Here is a 21,572-nt window from a genome sequence, read left to right as displayed (position 1 = left end):
CCTCAGACACTAAATGCCAGTAGCGCCTCCAACTGTGATGACCAAAAATGCCCTCATGCATTTACAAGTAGCCCTTAGTTGAGACCTACTAAGCTCAAGATGATCTTTAAAATCTCCCCTAGTTTTGAGGTTTTGTGAATTCCTAGAACACATTTCGGAGAAGGCAATGGCACCCCACTCCAGTACTCTTGCCTGGAAAATCCCATGGACGGAGGAGCCTGGAAGGCTGCAGTCCATGGGGTCGCTGAGGGTCAGACACGACTGAGCGACTTCACTTTCACTTTTCACTTTCCTGCATTGGAGAAGGAAATGGCAACCCACTCCAGTGTTCTTGCCTGGAGAATCCCGGGGACGGGGGAGCCTGGTGGGCTGCTGTCTATGGGGTCGCACAGAGTCAGACACGACTGAAGCGACTTAGCAGCAGCAGCAGCAGAACACATTCAAGTGTTTAAACTGTTTTGTCAGACTATCCACAAATAATTGTAGACTGTATATTGTATATAGTCACTACTGTATATAATTCTCAGAGACAGTGGTGGGCAGGACTGTGGTATCAGACTGTCTGGAAGAAAAAAAGGGATAGTAGTAATTGACCTACATGTACACTCAACATACAAACACCCAGATTCTAATATACCTTCACCTGTCCCTTCTGCCCTTGGTGTCCCCAGGTGGGCCCCAGTTGAGAATCACTGTGTGTGATGATGAGAGTATGTCATGTGAAGATTGTGGAGTCAGAATAAACAACAAGCATGTAAAGTAACCTTCTCCTTCAGTGCAATGGCTTTTCTTCCAAACCTCCCATATTAACTTTATCCATATGCCAAATAACTGGGACTAGAAATTTAGAAACCACCCTTAATTCTTTTTCTTTATATCCGATTTTCGATTTTGTCTCCTAAGAATCCTTTCTGCCCTTACATCTCTCTCTTTACATTTCAAAATCTTTTTGAATTTAGAGCAGTTCTGTGGTCTGTTAACTTTGTCTCCCTGACTTTGGCATCCACTGTCATTCCAACCTCCACACTTAAGTCAGAGAAATAAAGCTTAAAAAAAAAAAATCTACCCAGGTCACCTCCTTGCCAAAGGAAACCCTTCCCTCAGTGCTTTTAAACTACCTTTTGATAAAGACGTTTCTTTACATGACACCAAAGGCTGTCTGTGACCTGGTACCTGCCTGCCCTGCTGCTCTTCTTATGTACCTTCCATCCAGTGTCAGCCACTCACAATTTCTCAAAGATATGTTCTTTCATACCTCTACACCTTTGCATATGCTGTTCTGTTTTCCTTGAATGGCTTTTTTCTCTTGTCTTAGAGGCAGTATGGTGTGGTAATTAACACAGACTCTGGAGCCAAACTGCCCGTGTTAAAATTCCAGCTCTGCCACTTAAACTACCTGTGTGACCTTGGGCAAATTAATCTCTTTGTGTCTTTCCTTATCTGTAAAATGGGATTAATAATAATATCTATTTAATAAATGAAGTGTGAAGTGAAAGTCATTATTTTATTTTATAATAATCTATATGGAATTCTCCAGGCCAGAATACTGGAGTGAGTAGCCATTCCCTTTTCCAGGGCATCTTCCCAACCCAGAGATCGAACCCAGGTTACCCGCATTTCAGGCGGATTCTTTACCAGCTGAGCCACCAGGGAAGCCCAAATAAATAGATAAGCAACTAGGATATACTGTATAGCACAGGGAATTCTAGCCATTATTTTATAATAACCTAAAATAAGCCTCTTATCCTTCTCCATCAGAGGGCAGACAGAATGAAAATCAATTTTACAGAAGACTAACCAATCTGATCACATGGACCACAGCCTTGTCTAACTCAATGAAACTATGAGTCATGCTGTGTAGGGCTACCCAAGATGGACAGCTCGTGGTGGAGAGTTCTGACAAAATGTGGTCCACTAGAGGAGGCAATGGCAAACCACTTCAGTATTCTTGCCTTGAGAACCCCACGAACAGTATGAAAAGGCAGAAAGATAGGACACTGAGAGATGAACTCCCCAGACCAGTAGGTGCCCAATATGCTACTGGAGATCAGTGGAGAAATAACTCCAGAAGGAATAGAGAGATGGAGCAAACCAAAAACAACACCCAGTTGTGAATGTGACTGGTGATGCAAGTAAAGTCCGATGCTGTAAAGAGCAATATTGCCTAGGAATCTGGAATGTTAGGTCCATGAATCAAGGCAAATTGCAGGTGGGTCAAATAGGAGATGGCAAGAGTGAACATCAACATTTTAGGCATCAGTGAACTAAAAGACTGGGATGGGTGAATTTAACTCAGATGACCATTATATCTACTACTGTGGGCAAGAATCCCTTAGAAGAAGTGGAGTAGCCATAATAGTCAACAAAACAGTCTGAAATGCAGTACTCGGATGCAAACTCAAAAATGACAGAATGATCTCTGTTTGTTTCCAAGGCAAACCATTCAATATCACAGTAATCCAAGTCTGTGCCCCAACCAGTAATGCCTAACAAGCTGAAGTTGAACAGTTCTGTGAAGACCTACAAGACCTTCTAGAACTAACACCCCAAAAAGATGTCCTTTTCATCATAGGGGAATGGAATGCACAAGTAGTAAGTCAGGAGATACCTGGAGTAACAGGCAAATTTGGCCTTGGAGTACAAAACGAAGCAGGGCAAAGGCTAACAGAGTTTTGCCAAGAGAATGCACTGGTCATAGCAAACACCCTCTTCCAACAACACAAGAGAGAACTCTACACATGGACATCACCAGATGGTCAATACCAAAATCAGACTGATTATATTCTTTGCAGCCAAAGATGGAGAAGCTCTATACAGTCAGCAAAAACAAGACCTGGAGCTGACTGTGGCTCAGATCATGAACTCCTTATTGCCAAATTCAGACTTAAATTGAAGAAAATAGGGAAAACCACTAGATAATTCGGGTATGACCTAAATCAAATCCCTTAGGATTATACAGTGGAAGTGACAAGTAGATTCAAGGGATTAGATTTTGATAGAGTGCCTGAAGAACTATGGACGGAGGTTTGTGACATTGTACAGGAGGCAGGGATCAAGACCATTCCCAAGAAAAAGAAGTGCAAAAGGCAAAATGGTTGTCTGAGGAAGCCTTACAAATAGCTGAGAAAAGAAGAGAAGCGAAAGGCAAAGGAGAAAAGGAAAGATACACCCATTTGAACGCAGAGTCCCAAAGAATAGCAAGGAGAGACAAAAAGCCTTCCTCAGTGATCAATGCAAAGAAACAGAGGAAAACAACAGAATGGGAAAGACTAGAGAGCTTCAGCAGTACGTGAACTGTGAACTCCCAGATGTTCAAGTTGGTTTTAGAAAAGGCAGAGGAACCACAGATCAAATTGCCAACATCCGCTGGATCATGGAAAAAGCAAGAGAATTCCAGAACAACATCTGTTTCTGCTTTATTGACTATGCCAAAGCCTTTGTGTGGATCACAATAAACTGGAAAATTCTGAAAGAGATGGGAATACCAGACCACCTGACCTGGCTCTTGAGAAACCTATATGCAGGTCAGGAAGCAACAGTTAGAACTGGACATGGAACAACAGACTGGTTCCAAATAGGAAAAGGAGTACGTCAAGGCTGTATATTGTCACCCTGCTTATTTAACTTATATGCAGAGTATATCATGAGAAACGCTGAGCTGGAAGAAGCACAAGCTGGAATCACGATTGCTGGGAGAAATATCAATAATCTCTGATATGCAGATGACACCACCTTTATGGCAGAAAGTGAAGAGGAACTAAAAGCCTCTTGATGAAGGTGAAAGAGGAGAGTGAAAAAGTTGGCTTCAAGCTCAACATTCAGAAAATGAAGATCATGGCATCCGGTCCCATTACTTCACGGGAAATAGATGGGTAAACAGTGGAAACAGTATCAGACTTTATTTTTCTGGGCTTCAAAATCACTGCAGATGGTGATTGCAGCCATGAAATTAAAAGACGCTTACTCCTTGGAACAAAAGTTATCACCAAGAAAATAGGGAAAACCACTAGATCATTCAGGTATGACCTAAATCAAATCCCTTAGGATTATACAGTGGAGGTGACAAATAGATTCAAGGGATTAGATTCTGATAGATTGCCTGAAGAACTGTGGACGGAGGTTCGTGACATTGTACTAGAGGCAGGGATAGAGACCATCCCTAAGAAATAAGAAAAAGAAATGCAAAAAGGCAAAATGGTTGTCTGAGGAATTCACATTCAAAATATAGCATATTCAAAAGCAGAGACATTACTTTGTCCACAAAGGTCCATCTAGTCAAGGCTATGGTTTTTCCAGTGGTCATGTATGGATGTGAGAGTTGGACTGTGAAAGTTGAGTGCAGAAGAATTGATGCTTTTGAACTGTGGTGTTGGAGAAGACTCTTGAGAGTCCCTTGGACTGCAAAGAGATCCAACCAGTCCATCCTAGAGGAAATCAGTCCTGAATATTCATTGGAAGGACTGATGCTGAAGCTGAAACTCCAGTACCTTGGCCACCTGATGCGAAGAGCTGACTCATCTGAAAAGACCCTGATGCTGGGAAAGATTGAAGGCAGGAGGAGAAGGGGATGAGAGAAGATGAGATGGCTGGATGGCATCACTGGCTCGATGGACATGAGTTTGAGTAAGCTCCGGCAGTTGGTGGTGGACAGGGAAGCCTGGCGTGCTGCAGTCCATGGAGTCACAAAGAGTCGATGCGACTGAACTGAAGTGAAAGTTGCTCAGTTGTGTCCGACTCTTTGCGACCTCATGGCAGTCCTTGGAATATCCAGTCCTTGGAATTCTCCAGGTCAGAATACCAGAGTCCATAGCCTTTCCCTTCTCCAAGGAATCTTTCCAACCCAGGAATCAAACCCAGGTCTCCTGCGTTGCAGACAGATTCTTTACCAGCTGAACCACAAGAGAAGCCCAAGGATATTGGAGTGGGTAGCCTATCCCATTTCCAGCGGAGTTTCCTGACCCAGGAATCAACCCGGGTCTTCTGCATTGCAGGTGGATTCTTTACCAACTGAGCTATCAGGGAAGCCTCATCTACTTAATAAGCTCATTGCAAAGTTTGAATGAGTCAATATATGTAAAGTGCTTGGAGCAGTACCTGGTTAGTACTAAGTACTATGTAAGGGTTTGTTGTTACCAGCTACTTTATGAAATCTTTTGTTCCCGTGACCTAGTAAAGAGTCTCCTCTGTTATAAGGTCTTTCCTCGCCACCCTCTGTCCCCCAACCCTCTGTCCCTCAAATACAGAGCCAATATAACAACTCCCTTCTCTAAGCTATCCCTTTTCTTAACATGCCCCATTAGTGCACTTGTTGTACTTGTGCTATGTAAAAGGTGTTTTTCTTTTTTAATTGGAGGATAATTACTTTACAGTATTGTGATGGAAACGTGTTCCTTTCCATGCGTGTGTCCTGGTATACTGTCTGCATCTGGAAAGACTGTCTTAATGTTTTTGTGGCCCCAGAAACTGTCATGGGACTTGGCATATAGAAGGCCATAGTGCATTTTTCTGAATGACCAAATGAGCTAAAACTTTAAACGCCTGGACTTGGCATATGAAACCCTTTCTCTTCTGTTCTGTCTGAGGTGCCATCTCACCTTATCTCTTATAGCTCCCCTTTAACAGGAATGCATTCCAGCCACGCCTCACTTCTTGCTCTTCTTTTTCTAAGTTCCTCTCTTTCATGTCTCCAGGGCTTTGACTTGATGCTGATCCCCTTTCCTGCATCTTTTGCAGAGTGAATTGCTACTCATTTGTCAACCCACTCAAGTGAATCTTAGATTATAAACTTCATAAATACAAGGACCTTGGATGTTTTATTTACCTCTCTACCCTTGGACCTAAGACAGTGTTCGGCACATATTAAGTGGTTAGTAAATACTTGTTAAAAAAGTGAATGCTGAAATGCTTTCTGGGGAGTTAATCTTTCCCTCTTTGATGTTCTCTTAGCACTTGGTTCAAATATCTGTTTTAGCACTTACCTTATGGGTTGCAATTGCCTGATTACCTGTAGTTTCCCCAGTCTATCATGAACTATTAGGACTGGGACTGCAGTATCATACTGTGTTCTGATTCTGCTCTAAGGCCTAACACAGGGTCGGCCACATTGTATGTAAAGATTTATTGAGTAAACAATAATCATTATTATTTGGGGATGTTCTTGCTGGGTCTGGACAGTAGGCTCCTCCACAAATGCTACTGTGAAACAGCTTTATACTCAGTTCTATGCTAGGTACTCTAAAGAACATAAGAAAAATTTAAGATAAAAGTATAAGCCTTGATGGGACTTCTTCTTAGGACAGCATAAGAAATTAATAAGTAATGATACAAAATCGTATATGATCCATTACAAAATTGTTGTTTAGACAATAAGGATCAAGAGTTAAGAGAGGAGAGAGCTCAGTGTCTGTTTTAGGGGTTAGAGTACCTTAAATAGATGGAAAGATTTGGCTAGGTAGAGGGAAGTTAGTGACATCTAGCCATTCTAAGTTGTACCTCCTATTCCCTTTCCTTTAGGCATGCGCGCATGGTTACTTTCCTGTGTGCACAGTACAAATTAAAAACAAGTTAAATTTGAATTCTAGAGAGTTAGCTAGATCCACATTTTTCCAAGTGACTTCCCACACACCACCATTATGTTTTAATGCTAAGAATTTGCTGAATGTTCAAGCCTCAATTTCCTTATCAGTAACATCAGAAATAGTATCTCACCTTCAGGGTTGTTATGAGGGCTAAATAAATAAATGCATGTTGAAAGGGCTAAGCATTGTGCCTGGCACAAAATAAAAACTAATAAGTAGTTCTCTCTTTTCTTATATGGAAAAAAAAGAGGCTTGTGTAGTAAGCCTAGAGCTGAGAATGATGGTGGTGATGGTGCTGATAATAGTAATGATTACGGCTTACATTTATTGAGCCTATTCTTATGGGCCAGGCATTGTGCTAAGTGCTTTACACATAATAACTCTAAATTCTAATAATAGCACTGTGAAATGGATGCTTTTATCATTTATATTTTACAGATGAAAAAAATCTAAGGCACAGAGAAATAAAGTAGCTTGTCCAAAGTCATGAAGCTCTCAGTGGTAGAGCTGGGATTTGAACTAGACAATCTGGTTCCACAGTCTGCCTCCTATAGGGAGAACTAAAAAAAATTGGAGGTTTCTGAATGCCAGCAAAGGAGGTATAAAAATCTTGGGATATTAGGACCATTGTACTTCTGTTATCAGCATATTAGAAGTAATTTTGCCATAGCCTTATCACAGTCAATGAAAGTGCTACTCAATAGAGCTCATGTGGTGTACATTTGAATAGTAAAGGTTAATTTGGTTAATCTCTTCTTACTCCCTAAGGGAAAGTGATTTCTTCTGTTGGTTGCAATAGGAGATTTTTTAAATTGAAAGAGTCTGAAATATGCCTGTTATTTTAGGTTCTGCACTTAAGAATGCTCTGTAAGCCTTCACTCCTGTTATAGGATTGACTAGCCAATATTGTCCCTGCCCCCACCAGTGGAATGATGCCCATGTTATTGCTCATAAGCGAAGCATTTTCCCTCATTGGTTTTATCAAACCTTGTATTTCAGCCATCCACAACTATAGGACCAAATGTAGGACCAAATGGGATTTTGGAAGCACCTTTTCTTTCTGGCAGTAACCATTCCACTACTCATAGTAGCTTTCCCATTGATATTTCATGTCCACTTCCCTTTTTTTCCTCTAAATATTTCAGATAAGAACTTGCAGTATCTATTTTGGGGCTCATATTTGGACAGAAATAGAGAAACATTCTTTGTAAGTATGTGGAATTCTTCTCTGAAACTAATTGCTATATTTCTCTATTTTTGGTCTAATATTTCAGATCTGAAGACCACTATACTTAGTCCTTGAGGGTAGAAATAACTGTTCAGTTACATCTGCTGATCCCCTGGAAAAGGAAATGGCAACCCACTCCAGTACTCTTGCCTAGAAAATTCCACGGATGGAGGAGCCTGGTGGGCTACAGTCCATGGGGTCACAAAGAGTTAGACACGACTAAGCAACTTCACTTCTTCTTCTTATATCTACTGTGCATTGGGGATAGAGAAATAAGAAATTGTTCTGGCCCTCAACTTGTTCATAGTCTAGTGGAGAAGACAGCCTTGTAGATAACTATTTGCAGAAAGCACGTATGCAGTAATTGATGTCTTTGCAGATTCCATGGGAGTTTGGTTAAATGTGGTTGGAGAGAGGCAAGAAAGTCTTTGTATAGTAGTTGATTCTTTAATGTCTTTAAGAATAAACAGATGTTTATCATGTGATTCAGGCAAAGAAAGAGCATCCCAGGCAGAGGATGTCAAATACTGTGATTTGTTTAGGCAGTTTCAAATTGTTTGATGTATGTTGAGCCAATGGTGAGGCTGAAAAGGGTGTCAAGAGCCAGGTCATGTAAGGCCTTTTATGCCATGCTAAAGAGCTTAAACGTCTCTAGTTCCATATGTTGAAATAATCTGATGTGGAACCCCCAACCTCATTCCAGCCATGTAGAAATGCTCAATAAAAAATATCCAATACAGGAATTACCCTGGCATGCCGTACAGCAATTAAGACTCTATTGCAGGGGCCCGGGTTTGATCCCTGGTTAGGAACTAAGATCACGCATGCCACATTGTGCGACCAAAAAAAAAACCACCAGCAAAAAGTCTCCAGAACGGACCTGAGATTGAAAAGAAAAAAGAGAAACCCTCAGGTGCCAGGAAGAGAGAGGAAATCCAAATACAGAGCTATAAGTGGGAGCTGAAGGCAAACCTTAGAGATATTTCAGGTTTGGTTCCAGACCACTGCAACAAAGCGGATTTTTTTGGTTTCCCAGTTAATATAAAAGTTATGTTTGAACTATACTGTATAATCTGTTAAGTGTACAATGGCGTTATGTTTAAAAACATGTACATACCTTAATTTAAAAATATTTTATTGCTAAAAAATGCTAACCATCATCTGAGCCTTCAGTGAGTTGGAATCTTTTTGCTGAGTCTTGCCTTTTGGAGGGTCTTGCCTAGATATTGATGGCTGCTAACTGATGAGGGTGGTGGTTGCTAAAGGTTAGGGCGCCTGCGGCAGTTTCTTAAAACACTGAAGTTTGCCATATCAATTGACCCTTCCTTTCATGAATGATTCTCTATAGTGTGCAATGCTGTTTGATAGCATTTTACTCACAGTAGAACTTTCAGAATTGAAGTCAATCCTACCAGACTCTGCTGCTGCTTTATCAGCTAAGTTTATGTGATATTCTACATCCTTCCTTGTCGTTTCAACAGACTTCACAGCATCTTCACCAGGAGTAGATTCCATCTCAAGAAACCTTTGCTTATCCATAAGAAGTAACTCCTTATCTATTGAAGTTTAATCATGGGATTGCAGCAATTCAGTCATATCCTCAACTCCACTCATAATTCTAGTTCTCTTGCACTTTCCACCACATTGGCAGTTACTTCTTTCACTGAAGTTTAGAACACCTCAAAGTCATTCATGAAGTTTGGAATCAACTTTTTCCAAACTCCAGTTAATGTTGATATTTTGACTTAATCTCATGAATCATGAATATTCTTAACTGCATCTGGAATGGTGAACTCTTTCCAGAAGATTTTCAATTTACTTTGCACCAGAAAAATCACTATGTATGGTAGCTATAGCCTTATGAAATGTATCTCTAATGTATTTCTCCATGTGTGTATCCTAGAAATATATTTCTAGGACTTGAAAGTCAAAATTACTCCTTGCAACAGAAAGGATGTTGTGTTCGTAGGCATGAAAACAACATTAGTTTCATTGTACATCTCTGTAAGAGCTCTTGAGTGAACAGGTTCATTAGTCAATGAGTAGTGATATTTTGAAAGGAATCTTTTTTTCTGAGTAATAGGTCTTGACAGTGGGCCTAAACTATTGAGTAAATCATGTTGTAAACAAGTGTGCTGTCATCTAGGCTTTGTTACATTTATAGAGCCCAGGAAGAGTAATTTGCATAATTAAGGGCCCAAGGATTTTCAAAATGACAAGCGAGCATTGGCTTCTATTTTAAGTCGCCAGCTACATTAGTCCTAACAAGAGAGTCAGCCAGTCCTTTGAATCTTTGAAGTTAGGCATTGACTTCTCCTCTCTAGCTATGCAAGTTCCAGATGTCATCTTCTTCCAGTATGAGACTGTTCTATCTACATTGAAAATCTGTTGTGTAGTGTTCATTAATTGTCTTAGATCCTCTGGATAGCTTGCTACAGTTTCTGCCTTAGCACTTGCTGCTTTACTTTGCACTTGTATGTTATGGAAACAACTTCTTCCCCTAAACCTCATCAACCAACCTCTGCTAGCTTCAAACTTTTCTTCTGCAGTTGCCTCACCTTCATAGACTTGAAGAGCATTAGGGCCTTGCTCCAGATTAGGCTTTGGCTTATAGGAATGTTGTAGTTAGTTTGATCTATGCAGACCACTAAAATGTTATCATATCAGCATTAAGTCTGTTCTGCTTTCTTATCATTTGTGTGTTCACTGGAGTAGCACTTTTAATTTCCATCAGGAACTTTTCCTTTGCATTTATGACTTGGTTAACTATTTGATGCAGAACACCTAGCTTTTGGCCTGTCTTGGTTTTCAACATATTTTCCTCACTAAGCTTAATAATTTCTAGCTTTTGACTTTAAGTGAGAGTCAAGCTACTCTTCCTTTCACTTTAACACTTAGAGGCCATTTTAGTGCTGTTAATTAATCTAATTTCAGTGTTTCTGGGTCTCAGGGAATCAGGAAGCCCAAGGAGCAGACAGAAATGGGGAAATGACTCGTTGGTGGAGCACTCAAAATATTTATCAGCTAAGTTTGCTGTCTTACATGGGCATGGTTTATGGCACCCCCCAAAACAATTAAAATAGTAACATCAAAGATCATTGATCACAGGTCATAATAAATATAATAATAATGGAGAAAGTTTGAAACGTTGCAGGAATTATCAAAATATGACAGACACGAAGTAAGCATTTGTTGGAAAAAATAGCATCTGTAGGCTTGCTCAATGCAGGGTTGCCACAAACCTTCAATTTGTTAAAAAAAAAAAAAAAAAAGCAATATCTGCAAAGTGCAGTAAAGTGAAGTGCAGTAATACAAGGTACGCTTCTATATAGTTTTATGGAAACCAGGTACAGAGTTTGGGGGCTGGGATTTTAGGGCCAGTATGAGGATAGCAGATAAGGACCTGGAAGTCAACATAGGGCTACCATATTTTTGAAAAATGAACTAGAAAAATTCCATCCACCAGTCTAAGGAATCAGCATGAAGATTGTATCATGTCAGGGTTTGGGTTCAAAAAAAGTTGACCCCATAATAAACTAGAACCTCACGATTATTACTGTGTGTGTGTGTGTATTTAACTTCATACTGTCTACAAAGCTGAAAAATTAACATAAAAACTGGTCCAGAACCAGGGAAATCCAAGGGCCTTGACAAAGGCAAAGGTGAGATTTCCATGTTAAGATACTTCTAAGCCTAGAGTACATAGGATTCCCATGGAAAACATTAAAAGTGTACTCATGGTCAAAACTTACAAAACTTACAGTAAAATAAATCACCAGGAGGGAGAATGAGCAGGTAGATTTAAGTAATAGAATTTCTACTCCAGGAAACATAGGTAGCAGTCTAAAAGAGATCTTAAATGTGTTAAAAATATTCACAGAGATAAAGGAAGGAATAGAAATGGTAAGGATAGGATAGTATGAAAAAAATGGGCAGATTTAGAGAGAAAAAAAACAGAATTTGTCCAATGAAAAAGCATATTTGTTGACAAGTACATTGGACAGGTTAAAAGTAAAGTCATAGCTATGGAGAGAAATACTGAATTGAAAGCTGAAAAAAAAAGTATTAATCACTCAGTCATGTCTGACTCTGCGACCCCATGGACTGTAGCCCGCCAAACTCCCCTGTCCATGAAATTCTCCAGGCAAGAATACTGGAGTAGCCATTCTCTTTTCCAGGGGATCTTCTCAACCCAGGGATTGAACCTGGGTCTCCTGCATTGCAGGTAGATTCTTTACCATTTAAGCTACCAAGGAAGCCCAAATTGAAAGCTAGACCTGAGGAAATCACTAGAATGCATCCCACAGAAATAGAAATATGGCAGAAAAGTTAAGAGACTTGAAGGACAGGCAAAGAGACCACATATATTTCTAACAGGAGTTTTCCATAATGTAGAGACTTGGTATAGATTTCATTGAGTATCTTAAAAATTGTAGGGACAAACACTAAAATGATAGAAATAGAATGTATAACTTCCAAGACATGAGAGGAAAAATAAGATTAAGGAAAACTTGGGCTGTTAAATAAAAGATAAGAAAGGAAGAAAAAAGGCAAAGAGAAAATATGTCCAGTATATCAGGAATGATGATAAATGCAAATGGATTAAACATGCCTATTAAAAAATAGAAATTTTCAGATTGGATGGGGAAGGAGGAGCAAAATAAAGCAGCCATAAGTTACTAAAGCATGACCCAGAAAAGTTGAAAGTGAAGGATAGAAGACATACGAATATATAATAGGCAGGAGTTCACTAAAGCAGTGTTTATAATAGGAAAAATATGAGGGGGAGAAAATGCTAAATATGCATTAGGGGAATAGATTTTAATACGCTGAGACATCGTATATAAAAATAATGGAATAATATTCAATACTATCAAAATGGATCAACTGGGTTTATACACATCAGTATGGGTGAGTCAAACTATATTGAGTGAGAAGTGCAAGTTGCATAATATATTTATATCTACTTCCTACTGAAAATATCCCTTGCTGCTGCTAAGTCGCTTCAGTTGTGTCCGACTCTGTGCGACCCCATAGACAGCAGCCCACCAGGCTCCACCATCCATGGGATTCTCCAGGCAAGAACACTGGAGTGGGTTGCCATTTCTTTCTGCAATGAATGAAAGTGAAAAGTGAAAGTGAAGTCGCTTAGTCATGTCTGACTCTTTAGCGACCCCATGGACTCCTACCAGGCTCCTCTGTCCATGGCATTCTCCAGGCAAGAGTACTGGAGTGGGTCTTCAGTATTTTGCCTTCTCCGAAAATATCCCTTACCTAGCTTCATTCATTTGTCTTTCATGCCATTTAACACCAATGTTATTTTATATTGTAACAGGTCATAGAAAAGTCCTCTGTCTCAGTTTTGGTTAGGGTTCCTAAGGACTGAAAACAAAGTGTGTGTGTGTGCATGCCAAGTTGCTTCAGTCGTGTCTGACTCTGCGACCCCATGGAATGTAGTCTGCCGAGCTCCTATGTCCACGGGATTCTCCAGGCAAGAATACTGGAGTGGATTGCCATGCCCTCCTCCAGGGGATCTTCCCCACCCAGGGATCGAACCCATGTCTCTTAGGTCTCCTGCACTAGCAGATGGGTTCTTTACTACTAGCGTCACCTGGGAAGCCTTGAGAACAAAGCATTAGGTATAAAGTGGTGTTCCCAAAAGTTATTCTAAACCATCTGTGCAGAACTTGTGAAGGCAGGATGTGAAGACCGGTTTTGGAATCCTGAACCTATCACCTATCTTAGGTAATAAGGAAAGTTGAAGGTAAAGAAAGAAAGGAATGAAAATTCCTTTGGATAAAATGGGATGGCTGTGGTATTTTCTTTTGGAGAACTTGACCTCAGTTTCTGGCGTTGGTAGACAGAGACCAGACCTGTGCCTGGGAAAGTCTAAAACCAGAAGGTTTTTACTGATGCCACTGAAAGGGAAGTGGTTGCATTTGGAAGGCTGTTATGCTCAGAGTTTTTCAGGGCAAAGATGCAGGCATAGCAGAGATAATACTGGTTAACCTGGAGTTGAATTAAAGGGGCTTGATTCACAAGGATCCTTGGAAGGGTAATGGGACCCCTTCAGAGAATGTATGAAGCTGCTTGCCAGAAGCTGGAGACTGAGGGTAGACCTGTATGTGGCTGGCTGGAAGAGACCTTGCCAGTGCTGTGGGAATACCACAGGTGAGAGCTCAACCATGGGAGCCGCCATGGGACCACAGAAACAGCTCACGAGAGAGAGTCAGCTTTTGACTGTCTGCCAAGTCTAGAGAGTACTGAAACCTGGTGAGCACAGCATCGCAACCAAAAGTAAGGCTTTTGTGTCTGTTACTGTTCCTCCTTTTCCCAGTTTCAAACCTGGAAGGATCAGAGACTAAAGCAAACAAGCAGCTGGGGAAGGAGGAGAAGCAAAGACGGGGAAATAGAGAAGTCCCCAGACATCCCCTTCTCCCAGCACAGGCAGCTAGGCTAGACCCTGCCCAGGGCAGTAAATGAAGACTTTTTGGGGTTTCTTTTTATTGAACTATCACAGGCATGTAGAAAAGTAGGCAAATCATGAGTGTACATCTTAAAGATTTTCACAGAACACATTTGTGTCACCAGTATCCAGATCAAGAAACAGGACATGAACCAGAAGCCCCTGTGCCCCTTCCCAGACCCTAACCGGCCCACCACCCCAAGGTATAATGATACAAAACAAGAAACAAAACTTTTTTGTTATTATAAAAGCAACTTTATTTTTTGTCTCCCAGTTTATTTTAAAAAATTATTAGTGAAAATAATTTTAAGTGCAACATAGTACAAAGACATTCCTCATCCCTTTAACCTGGATTGCTTGTTAATATTTTACAGTTAATGGAAAGATTCATGTCAACTTTAAGATGGTAGTTTTTTCTAGATATGGAAGGAAGGGATTAAAGGGTAAAGGGTGTAAGGAGACTTGAACTATACAGTGTTTTATTGTTTTATGTGAAATGGCAAAATGTAACTCTTTCATTATAAGTGGTCGAGTTACTCTAACTTTTTGTGTTTGAAGTTTTAAAAATTCTTCATACAAGAGGTTTGAGTTTTACCGTCTGGGAAGTAGGAAGCTGTTGAAGTGTGCTTTTTATTGTTGAAATAACTATGTCTTTATGACTTCTCTGCTCTCTGTCCTCCCCTATGGATTAAGACACTTAAGTGAGCTATAGGGTTGGTTCACCTCAGCATCGTTTTTCTTTTCTTCTCTTCCTTTTTGCCTCTCAGTGCTAAGTGCCCCGTGGTGTCCGACATGGTAAGATTAAAACTTGCACTTTTCCTAATAGATGTAACTCTGTTCCTGATTTGCAGTAAGCAGGGGCTGCTTTTAAGCAATTACCCATCATTTGGGGCCATCAATATACTGTGCTTTGGTTCAGGTCATAATCAATAATTCATATGTCAGTAGGAGCCCCATTAGCTCAGGTGAAGGCAGATGTCTTTCTAATGAAAATGTTCCATTTTCCAAATGACTTTTCTTTTTCCCAGAGAGTTGTGGTTATAGAAGACATAAAAAGATGGAAAACTATGTTGGAGCTTCCTGATCAAAGCAAAGAGAATCTAGTCAAAGCCTTACGAGAATTAAAGAAGAAAATACCTTCCAGAGAAGTGTTAAAGTCAACAAAGATAGGTATGTTCCTTCTGAATTTTATGAGAAGTACTTCTGTTTTATCTCCTTCCTCCTTCCTCCCTCTCGCAAACATAGTTATCTATCATATCAGTACTTCTCAAACTGTCTGTGGTGAGAGACCATTGTTTAAAAAATTCTCCATTGATTGTAGACTAATACTTTTATAGTATAATAAAATTAACAATTAAATGAAATTAAAATATGCAAAGTGCAAGCCCTATTTCTAAAAAAAATTAGATTCAACAGATGTGGAAGTACTTTGTCAGACTACTATAAAAGTTTCTAAATGCTTACTTCAGTTTCTGTACTTATTGCATGATCTGTGGGTAATGTTTTGAGTGTGCTTGATGCTGGGTGTGCAAAAATGAAGAAGACATGATTGTGACGTCAAGGAATTTAGGGTTTGGTGGAGAAACCAGCAAGTAGACAAGTGTAAGTAGTAAAATAGTTTAGATTAAAAATTAAAATATATGAATAATGTCTGTGGTACCATTCTGATCTGTGCAAGGTGTATGCTGGCACAGAGAACAGAGAAGTCTTACATCTGGGGAATTCAGAAAAAACTCCGTAGAAGAGGCAACAGGTCACTTAAATCTTGGCTTTTCTGTCTTAAGTAGAAGTAACTTCCAAAGCATGGTTTGTAAAAGCAAAATGATAGCATCTGACATCACTTATTACAGCATTGGAGTTATCTTAAGAGGTAAGTCAGGAACTACATCGAATTACCGTTCTAGTACAGTACACAACTGTGAATAATATGCGAGGGAGGGCCAACATGTGTTCCTCAAGCTGCTCCCAGGTCCCCAGGGAGTCCAGGGTAGTCATTCACAGCTGCTGTGCTTGCCCTCACCCGTGCAGCCATTGCCTTCTCTGCATCCCCTTGACCTCTTGTTCATGAGAAGCAGGAGAGAGAGTAGCTTCAGACTGGCGCTAACAGCTGGCAAGAGCTGTGTGAAATCCCCCAGAGGTTCCCCCAAGAGTCTTGAGAGTTGCACCCCTGTAATATAAACCAGAATCTGAGAAAATTAGATGCTTAAAGAACATAAAACCCTATCATTATAGCCAAGGAGATTCTCCCATCTGCTGCTGGATTTTCTCTTTATAGGTTGTGGTCACTAGAGGGCAATAAGACCATTCATATGAGCAGATAAGGTATTTCCACCAGTAGAGGGTACTAGTGGTTAATATTTTATGATGTGTACATGTACATATGTGTATATATATATGTTCATATTTAGGCACACCACAAATACACTTACAATCAGATCTTAAATATCGACATAATAGACTGGAATTATCCTACACTACAGAACAGATGACAGTTTTAAAAATCATTTCTGGTTGTCCTTTGAGTACAGTTGCAAGTATGCTAAGTACAATTACGAGTATGCTTTCAAGAATGGGCGTGTCTGATGTTCAGCAATTTCAATTCAAGGATCATAATGAAACCACAGCAAGGGGGTATGACTTAGGAGGACCTGGAAACCATCCAACATTTGAGTCTTGACCTTATCCCAGGCCTTGCCTAAGGTTGTGTGGAATATAAGGGTTCCTCAGTTCCTTTGTAGTTATGTTAGGTGCTAGCCTGAAGATTCATTTGTATCATTGCCTGAGAATGTTTACATTCTCCCACCTTTAGAGTCCTTCCTGTCCCTGTCCCATGAGATTTCTGTGAGTGCTCTGATGATGAGGAGAAGTTAGATCAAGGAGTACGTGTGTTGAGAGTACAGAAGATGTTAAAGAATGTGTCATGCAGGACTATGTCATGTGAGCTGCACAGAGAGAGCATGGTGCATTGCAGAGACTAAAAGCAGTCTGGTATATTTGAAATGTAATCAGTTAGAGAGTCTGGATCAGATGGAAAAGACTCTTTGTAAGTCATTTGAAACTGTTTGGTCTTAGGCATGAGTTTGGGTTTATGGCAGGCTGTCCCCCAGGCCTCTCATAGCATCCCATGACAGAGCAAACTGGCCCCAAACCATTGCCTGGCCTCTGTCTGTAGGCTGCAGGCACTGAAGTGGGTTGCACAGTGGGAAAAAAACTGAAAATGTTTAGTCTTAGCATGTGTATTAGTTACCTGTCTCTGTGTAAAAATTACCCCCATGTTTAGCAGCTAAAGTATTTGTTGTCTCACACAGGTTTTCTGAGGGTCAAGAATCTGGGAGCTGTTTATCTGAGTACTTCTGACTCATGGTCTGTTAAGAGGTTACAATAAAGCTGTTGACTGGGGCTGTAGTCATCTGAAAGCTTGAGCAGGGCTTGAAGATCTGCTCCTAATGGGTCACTTACAGGATTGCTTATAGAAGGCCTCAGTTTCTTATCAGCCCTATGCCTGGGCTTATATCTTTATAGGGCTGCTCATGGCATCATGGTTGACTTTCTCCAGAGTAAGTGATCCAAGAGAGAATAACCAAGATGGAAACCACAGTATCTTTTATCATCTTATCTTGGAAGTGACATACCATTGCTTCCGTTATATTCTGTTGATCACACAGACCAACCTGGGTACAGCTTGGGAGACAACTACACGTGGGTTATGAACACCAAGAGGTGAGGATCACTGGGGCTGTCTTGTAGACTGGCTATCACAGCATGTGTTTCTTTAAATTTAACCTAGATATATTCTTCTTCCTGGACCTGTGGATTTATGTTCATTTGTAGAAGTTTTACAGTGGTTATCTCTTCAAAGCACCTCCTTTTCATTGTCTTGGGATTCTACAATTAGAAATAGGTTAGAGCTTTAATTTTCCATTTTCTTTAGCTCATATGTCTCCTTGTCTCTCATAAAATTGTGGGCAATTTCTTCAGAGATATATCTTCCAAGTCACCAATTCTCTTTTCAGTTGACTCTAATTTGCTATCTCACCCATTCATTGAGTTCTTTCTTCCTGAAACCATTTTTTAAAATTTTTGCAAGCTTTCTTTCTTCCCAAAATCTGTCTCTTTTAAATGTTATTTGTACACACTTGTGATTGTGCCTTTTTATTTCTGCAAACATATAGTGTATAGTTCTTCTGTAGTCATCTGACTATTCTAATATTTGTTGTCCTTAGGGTTTAACTCTAGTGTTTATTGTTTCTGTTGACTCTCCTGGTGTTTGCCTTTCCCTGTGCTTGTTGATTTTTCTTTTTTTTTTTTTTTTTTGGCTGTGCTATGAGGCTTGTAGGATCTTAGTTCCCCAAGCCAGGGATTGAGCATAGGCCCTCAGCAACAGAAGCACAGAGGCCTAACCATTGAACTGCCAGAGAATTCCTTGTTTGTTGATTTTTAATTGTGAGCTCATTATTTTCTTTCAATATGTGGAATTCTGTGAGGCTAAACTGGAAACATTTCTCTGTAGAGGGGGTTAGCTTCTTTTTTTGTTTGTGCCAGTAGTCAAGAACCACTTCTGATCTGAAATGCTTTAGTGCCCCACTCAAGGATCCTAGCTCAGAATCAGAGTCCCCGCATTAGCTCTCTCATTTCACCACTGACCCAAAGCAGAGTATTTCAGTAGTGCTGCTATTAGTCGGCCCTTAGGATAACCCTGTGCCTTTAGCCTCCGCTTATTTTTTTTGAGATGACTTTTATCCAGAATCAAATTGTATTGCAGTGAAAGTGTAGCTTTAGTCCACTATAAAACCTCAGATCCTAAAGATCATAAGTGGTTGTTATCAAAGGATTTTTGAATTCTTATTTGCCGTTTAGAAATACCTGTCTCTGCCATAGGGGAAGAGTGTTTGAGGAAAGCAAACCTGGAGGCAGAAAGCCCAGTTAGGAAGCTACTAAAACATCTAGATGAGAAATTAGGGTGGCCTGGAAGGAGTTGTAATCATGAGGATGGAGAAATGTGGTTGGAATCAAGAGACATAAATGCATTAAAATCCAGTGAACCTAGAAGTTGATTGGATGTTGGGGAATGAAAAGAGTGAAGGCTGAGGCCCAGATTTCTGATACGGACAAATAGGTGTATGGCAGCACTACTCATTAGGATGGGAAACAGCATGTTTGGAGGTGGGGGGAATGGTAAGTTCAATTTTGGACTCACTGTGTTTGACATATTGTGGGACATCCAAGAGGAAATATCCAACAGAATGTTGGATATATAAGGCTAGAGCTAAGGAGGGACTATAAATATATACTTGAGAGTCACCATCAGCATGTAGTGAGAAAGCAAGGCAATTGCCCGGGAAGAGTATGTAGGAAAAGCAAAGAGCCAAATCCCACATCCTGAAGCACACCAACAGGCAAGAGGTTTGTGAGAGATGGGAAAGGTGTGACCGGGGAAACAGGAGAGAATGTTGCTGTGGAAAGAGAAAGAGTGGTTCTGAGAGGGGATTCGTCAGCACTGTCCATCGTTGTCAAAGGCCAAAGAAACGAATTTTAAAGTGCATGTTGGATTTTGCAAAGTAAGGTCATTCATGATTTTGCTAAGGACAGTTTCAAAGGCATGGTTAAGGGCAGAAGCTTGAGTGAAGAGGAGGTAAGGAAATGAACTGTGAAAATAGACAACTCTTTCAAGAAGTTTGGTATTGAAAGAGAGAGGTGGCAATATCAGAAAGGAATATGGGATTGAAAAACATTCTAATTTTAAAAATAGAGAAGCCAACCTGTTGAGCAACAGGTTCGTAGGGAGGCCTTAATCAGGGAGAATGGACCGGACTTTGCAGGAATTGGCTGTGGAAATGAGAATGCCAGGATGCCTCTCATAGCCTCATGTGCTTGCTTTCTGCCTTCACATACACTTAAATCTTTTCCTTTAATTGTCTGTCATCTTTTCCGGATACCTTGTTTCTCTTCCTCTTTATATAGTCAGACTCCTTTCAATGTGATTAATAATTGCAACTCCCGTTTCTGGCTCTTCCACTCTCTCGTTCCATGCTGGCTTCACCCACAACCACTGTTCTTCTCTCGGGACACAAGTGATTTCATCCTATCCAAATCCAATAGTCTTGTCTCAGTTCTCATCTTCCCAGAACCATGAATTTGAGACCATTGATTACTCTCTTTTCTGTTAACATAAATGACACTGAACTTGTTGGTAACTCTTTGTCTATTTTATCAATGTTTATTTCCTTCAAGTCCTTGTCTGAGTTTGTAATTACTTATTTGGTTATTTACTTTGTTGTTTTTATTTACAGTGACTCTATGCCAGCAGGACCATGCTGTGTATTTTATTCACCAGTGTGTTTTAAGCATTAATGTGGCCTATGCTCAGGATATATTCATCAAATGAATGAAAATGACAAAATCAAACAAGGTTTTCTCCATGGTATTTCTAGCTTTCTGTATTCCTATTTCTTGCCTCTCTCTGTTTCTTCCATCTTTGTCCCCTGTCCTCTCAGAGGGGACTGTTCCATAAAGCTCAGAGACCTCAGTCTTTGGCTCTGCTTTAGAGCACTTAGCCAGAGAGGCTGTTCACTTCTTCACTTAACTGAGGCCTTAATTCAGACAACTCCTGGATATGCGTCTCCTGTCCTGATCCATTTCTGAATCTTAGATTTTTAGAATTACTGTTCTAATTTACATTAGTACCATTTCCAATAACATCTTGTTTTCATTTGCTGTATAGAATGGATTGTTTTCTATTGGCTTATTGGCATTCTGCCCTCTTTGTGTGAATTTTTGTGTTGTCTATTGAGATCTTATAATTTTTGTTATCTGTATTTGAACTTTATAAATGTCAATGTCATAAACTTATAAATCCATTTAGCTACCTCAATTTATAAACAAGGAAATTCAGACTCAGACAGATGAAGTGACTTATCCAGGGCCACATAGTGGGTTAGCACCGGAGATGTAATGAGAACCCAGGTCTCTTGGGGCAGTGTTCTTTCTTGGTTAGCAGACTGCCATTGTGCCCTGAATCCCAGCCATATGTGCCTTTATTTTATTGGACTATCTCTATGGGTTCTGCCATCTGCTCAAGCTCACCTCTTTTAAATCAGAATTTAGTGCCTTTTCTCGTGTACGTCATATGGGAGTTTTCTCCTAGTATTTTCATTTTAGTCAGTGTTTGCTCTGACATAAACTCTCTAGGACCAAATGTCCAATAGGCAGTTAGAGATGGAGAACTGAAACTCAGATGAGAGATATTTAGACTAAAAATCTGTATTTGGAACACATTTGCCTGGAGGCGTTTGCTTAAAAT

At 40.1% G+C, this 21,572-nt stretch overlaps 1 protein-coding gene and 1 non-coding gene across 4 annotated transcripts in view; both read left to right on the top strand.

Moving 5' to 3' along the window:
* Positions 1 to 21,572, top strand: part of TCEANC2 (transcription elongation factor A N-terminal and central domain containing 2) — a 45,478-nt gene that overhangs the window by 2,612 nt on the left and 21,294 nt on the right. For all 3 annotated transcript variants that reach the window (XM_070367990.1, XM_070367991.1, XM_005897236.3), the window contains exon 3: positions 15,301 to 15,442. In XM_070367990.1, the coding sequence (XP_070224091.1) occupies positions 15,301 to 15,442 (142 nt within the window). The remainder of the gene's footprint in view (positions 1 to 15,300; positions 15,443 to 21,572) is intronic.
* On the top strand, positions 17,345 to 17,474 carry LOC138987339 (small nucleolar RNA SNORA42/SNORA80 family). The gene has a single exon (XR_011463825.1). It is a non-coding gene; the product is annotated as a small nucleolar RNA SNORA42/SNORA80 family (small nucleolar RNA).

The sequence above is a fragment of the Bos mutus genome, chromosome 3, assembly GCF_027580195.1.
Source record: "Bos mutus isolate GX-2022 chromosome 3, NWIPB_WYAK_1.1, whole genome shotgun sequence".
NCBI lineage: Eukaryota > Metazoa > Chordata > Mammalia > Artiodactyla > Bovidae > Bos > Bos mutus.
Note: the sequence above shows the minus strand (reverse complement) of the source record. Positions and strands in the feature narration are given on the sequence as shown.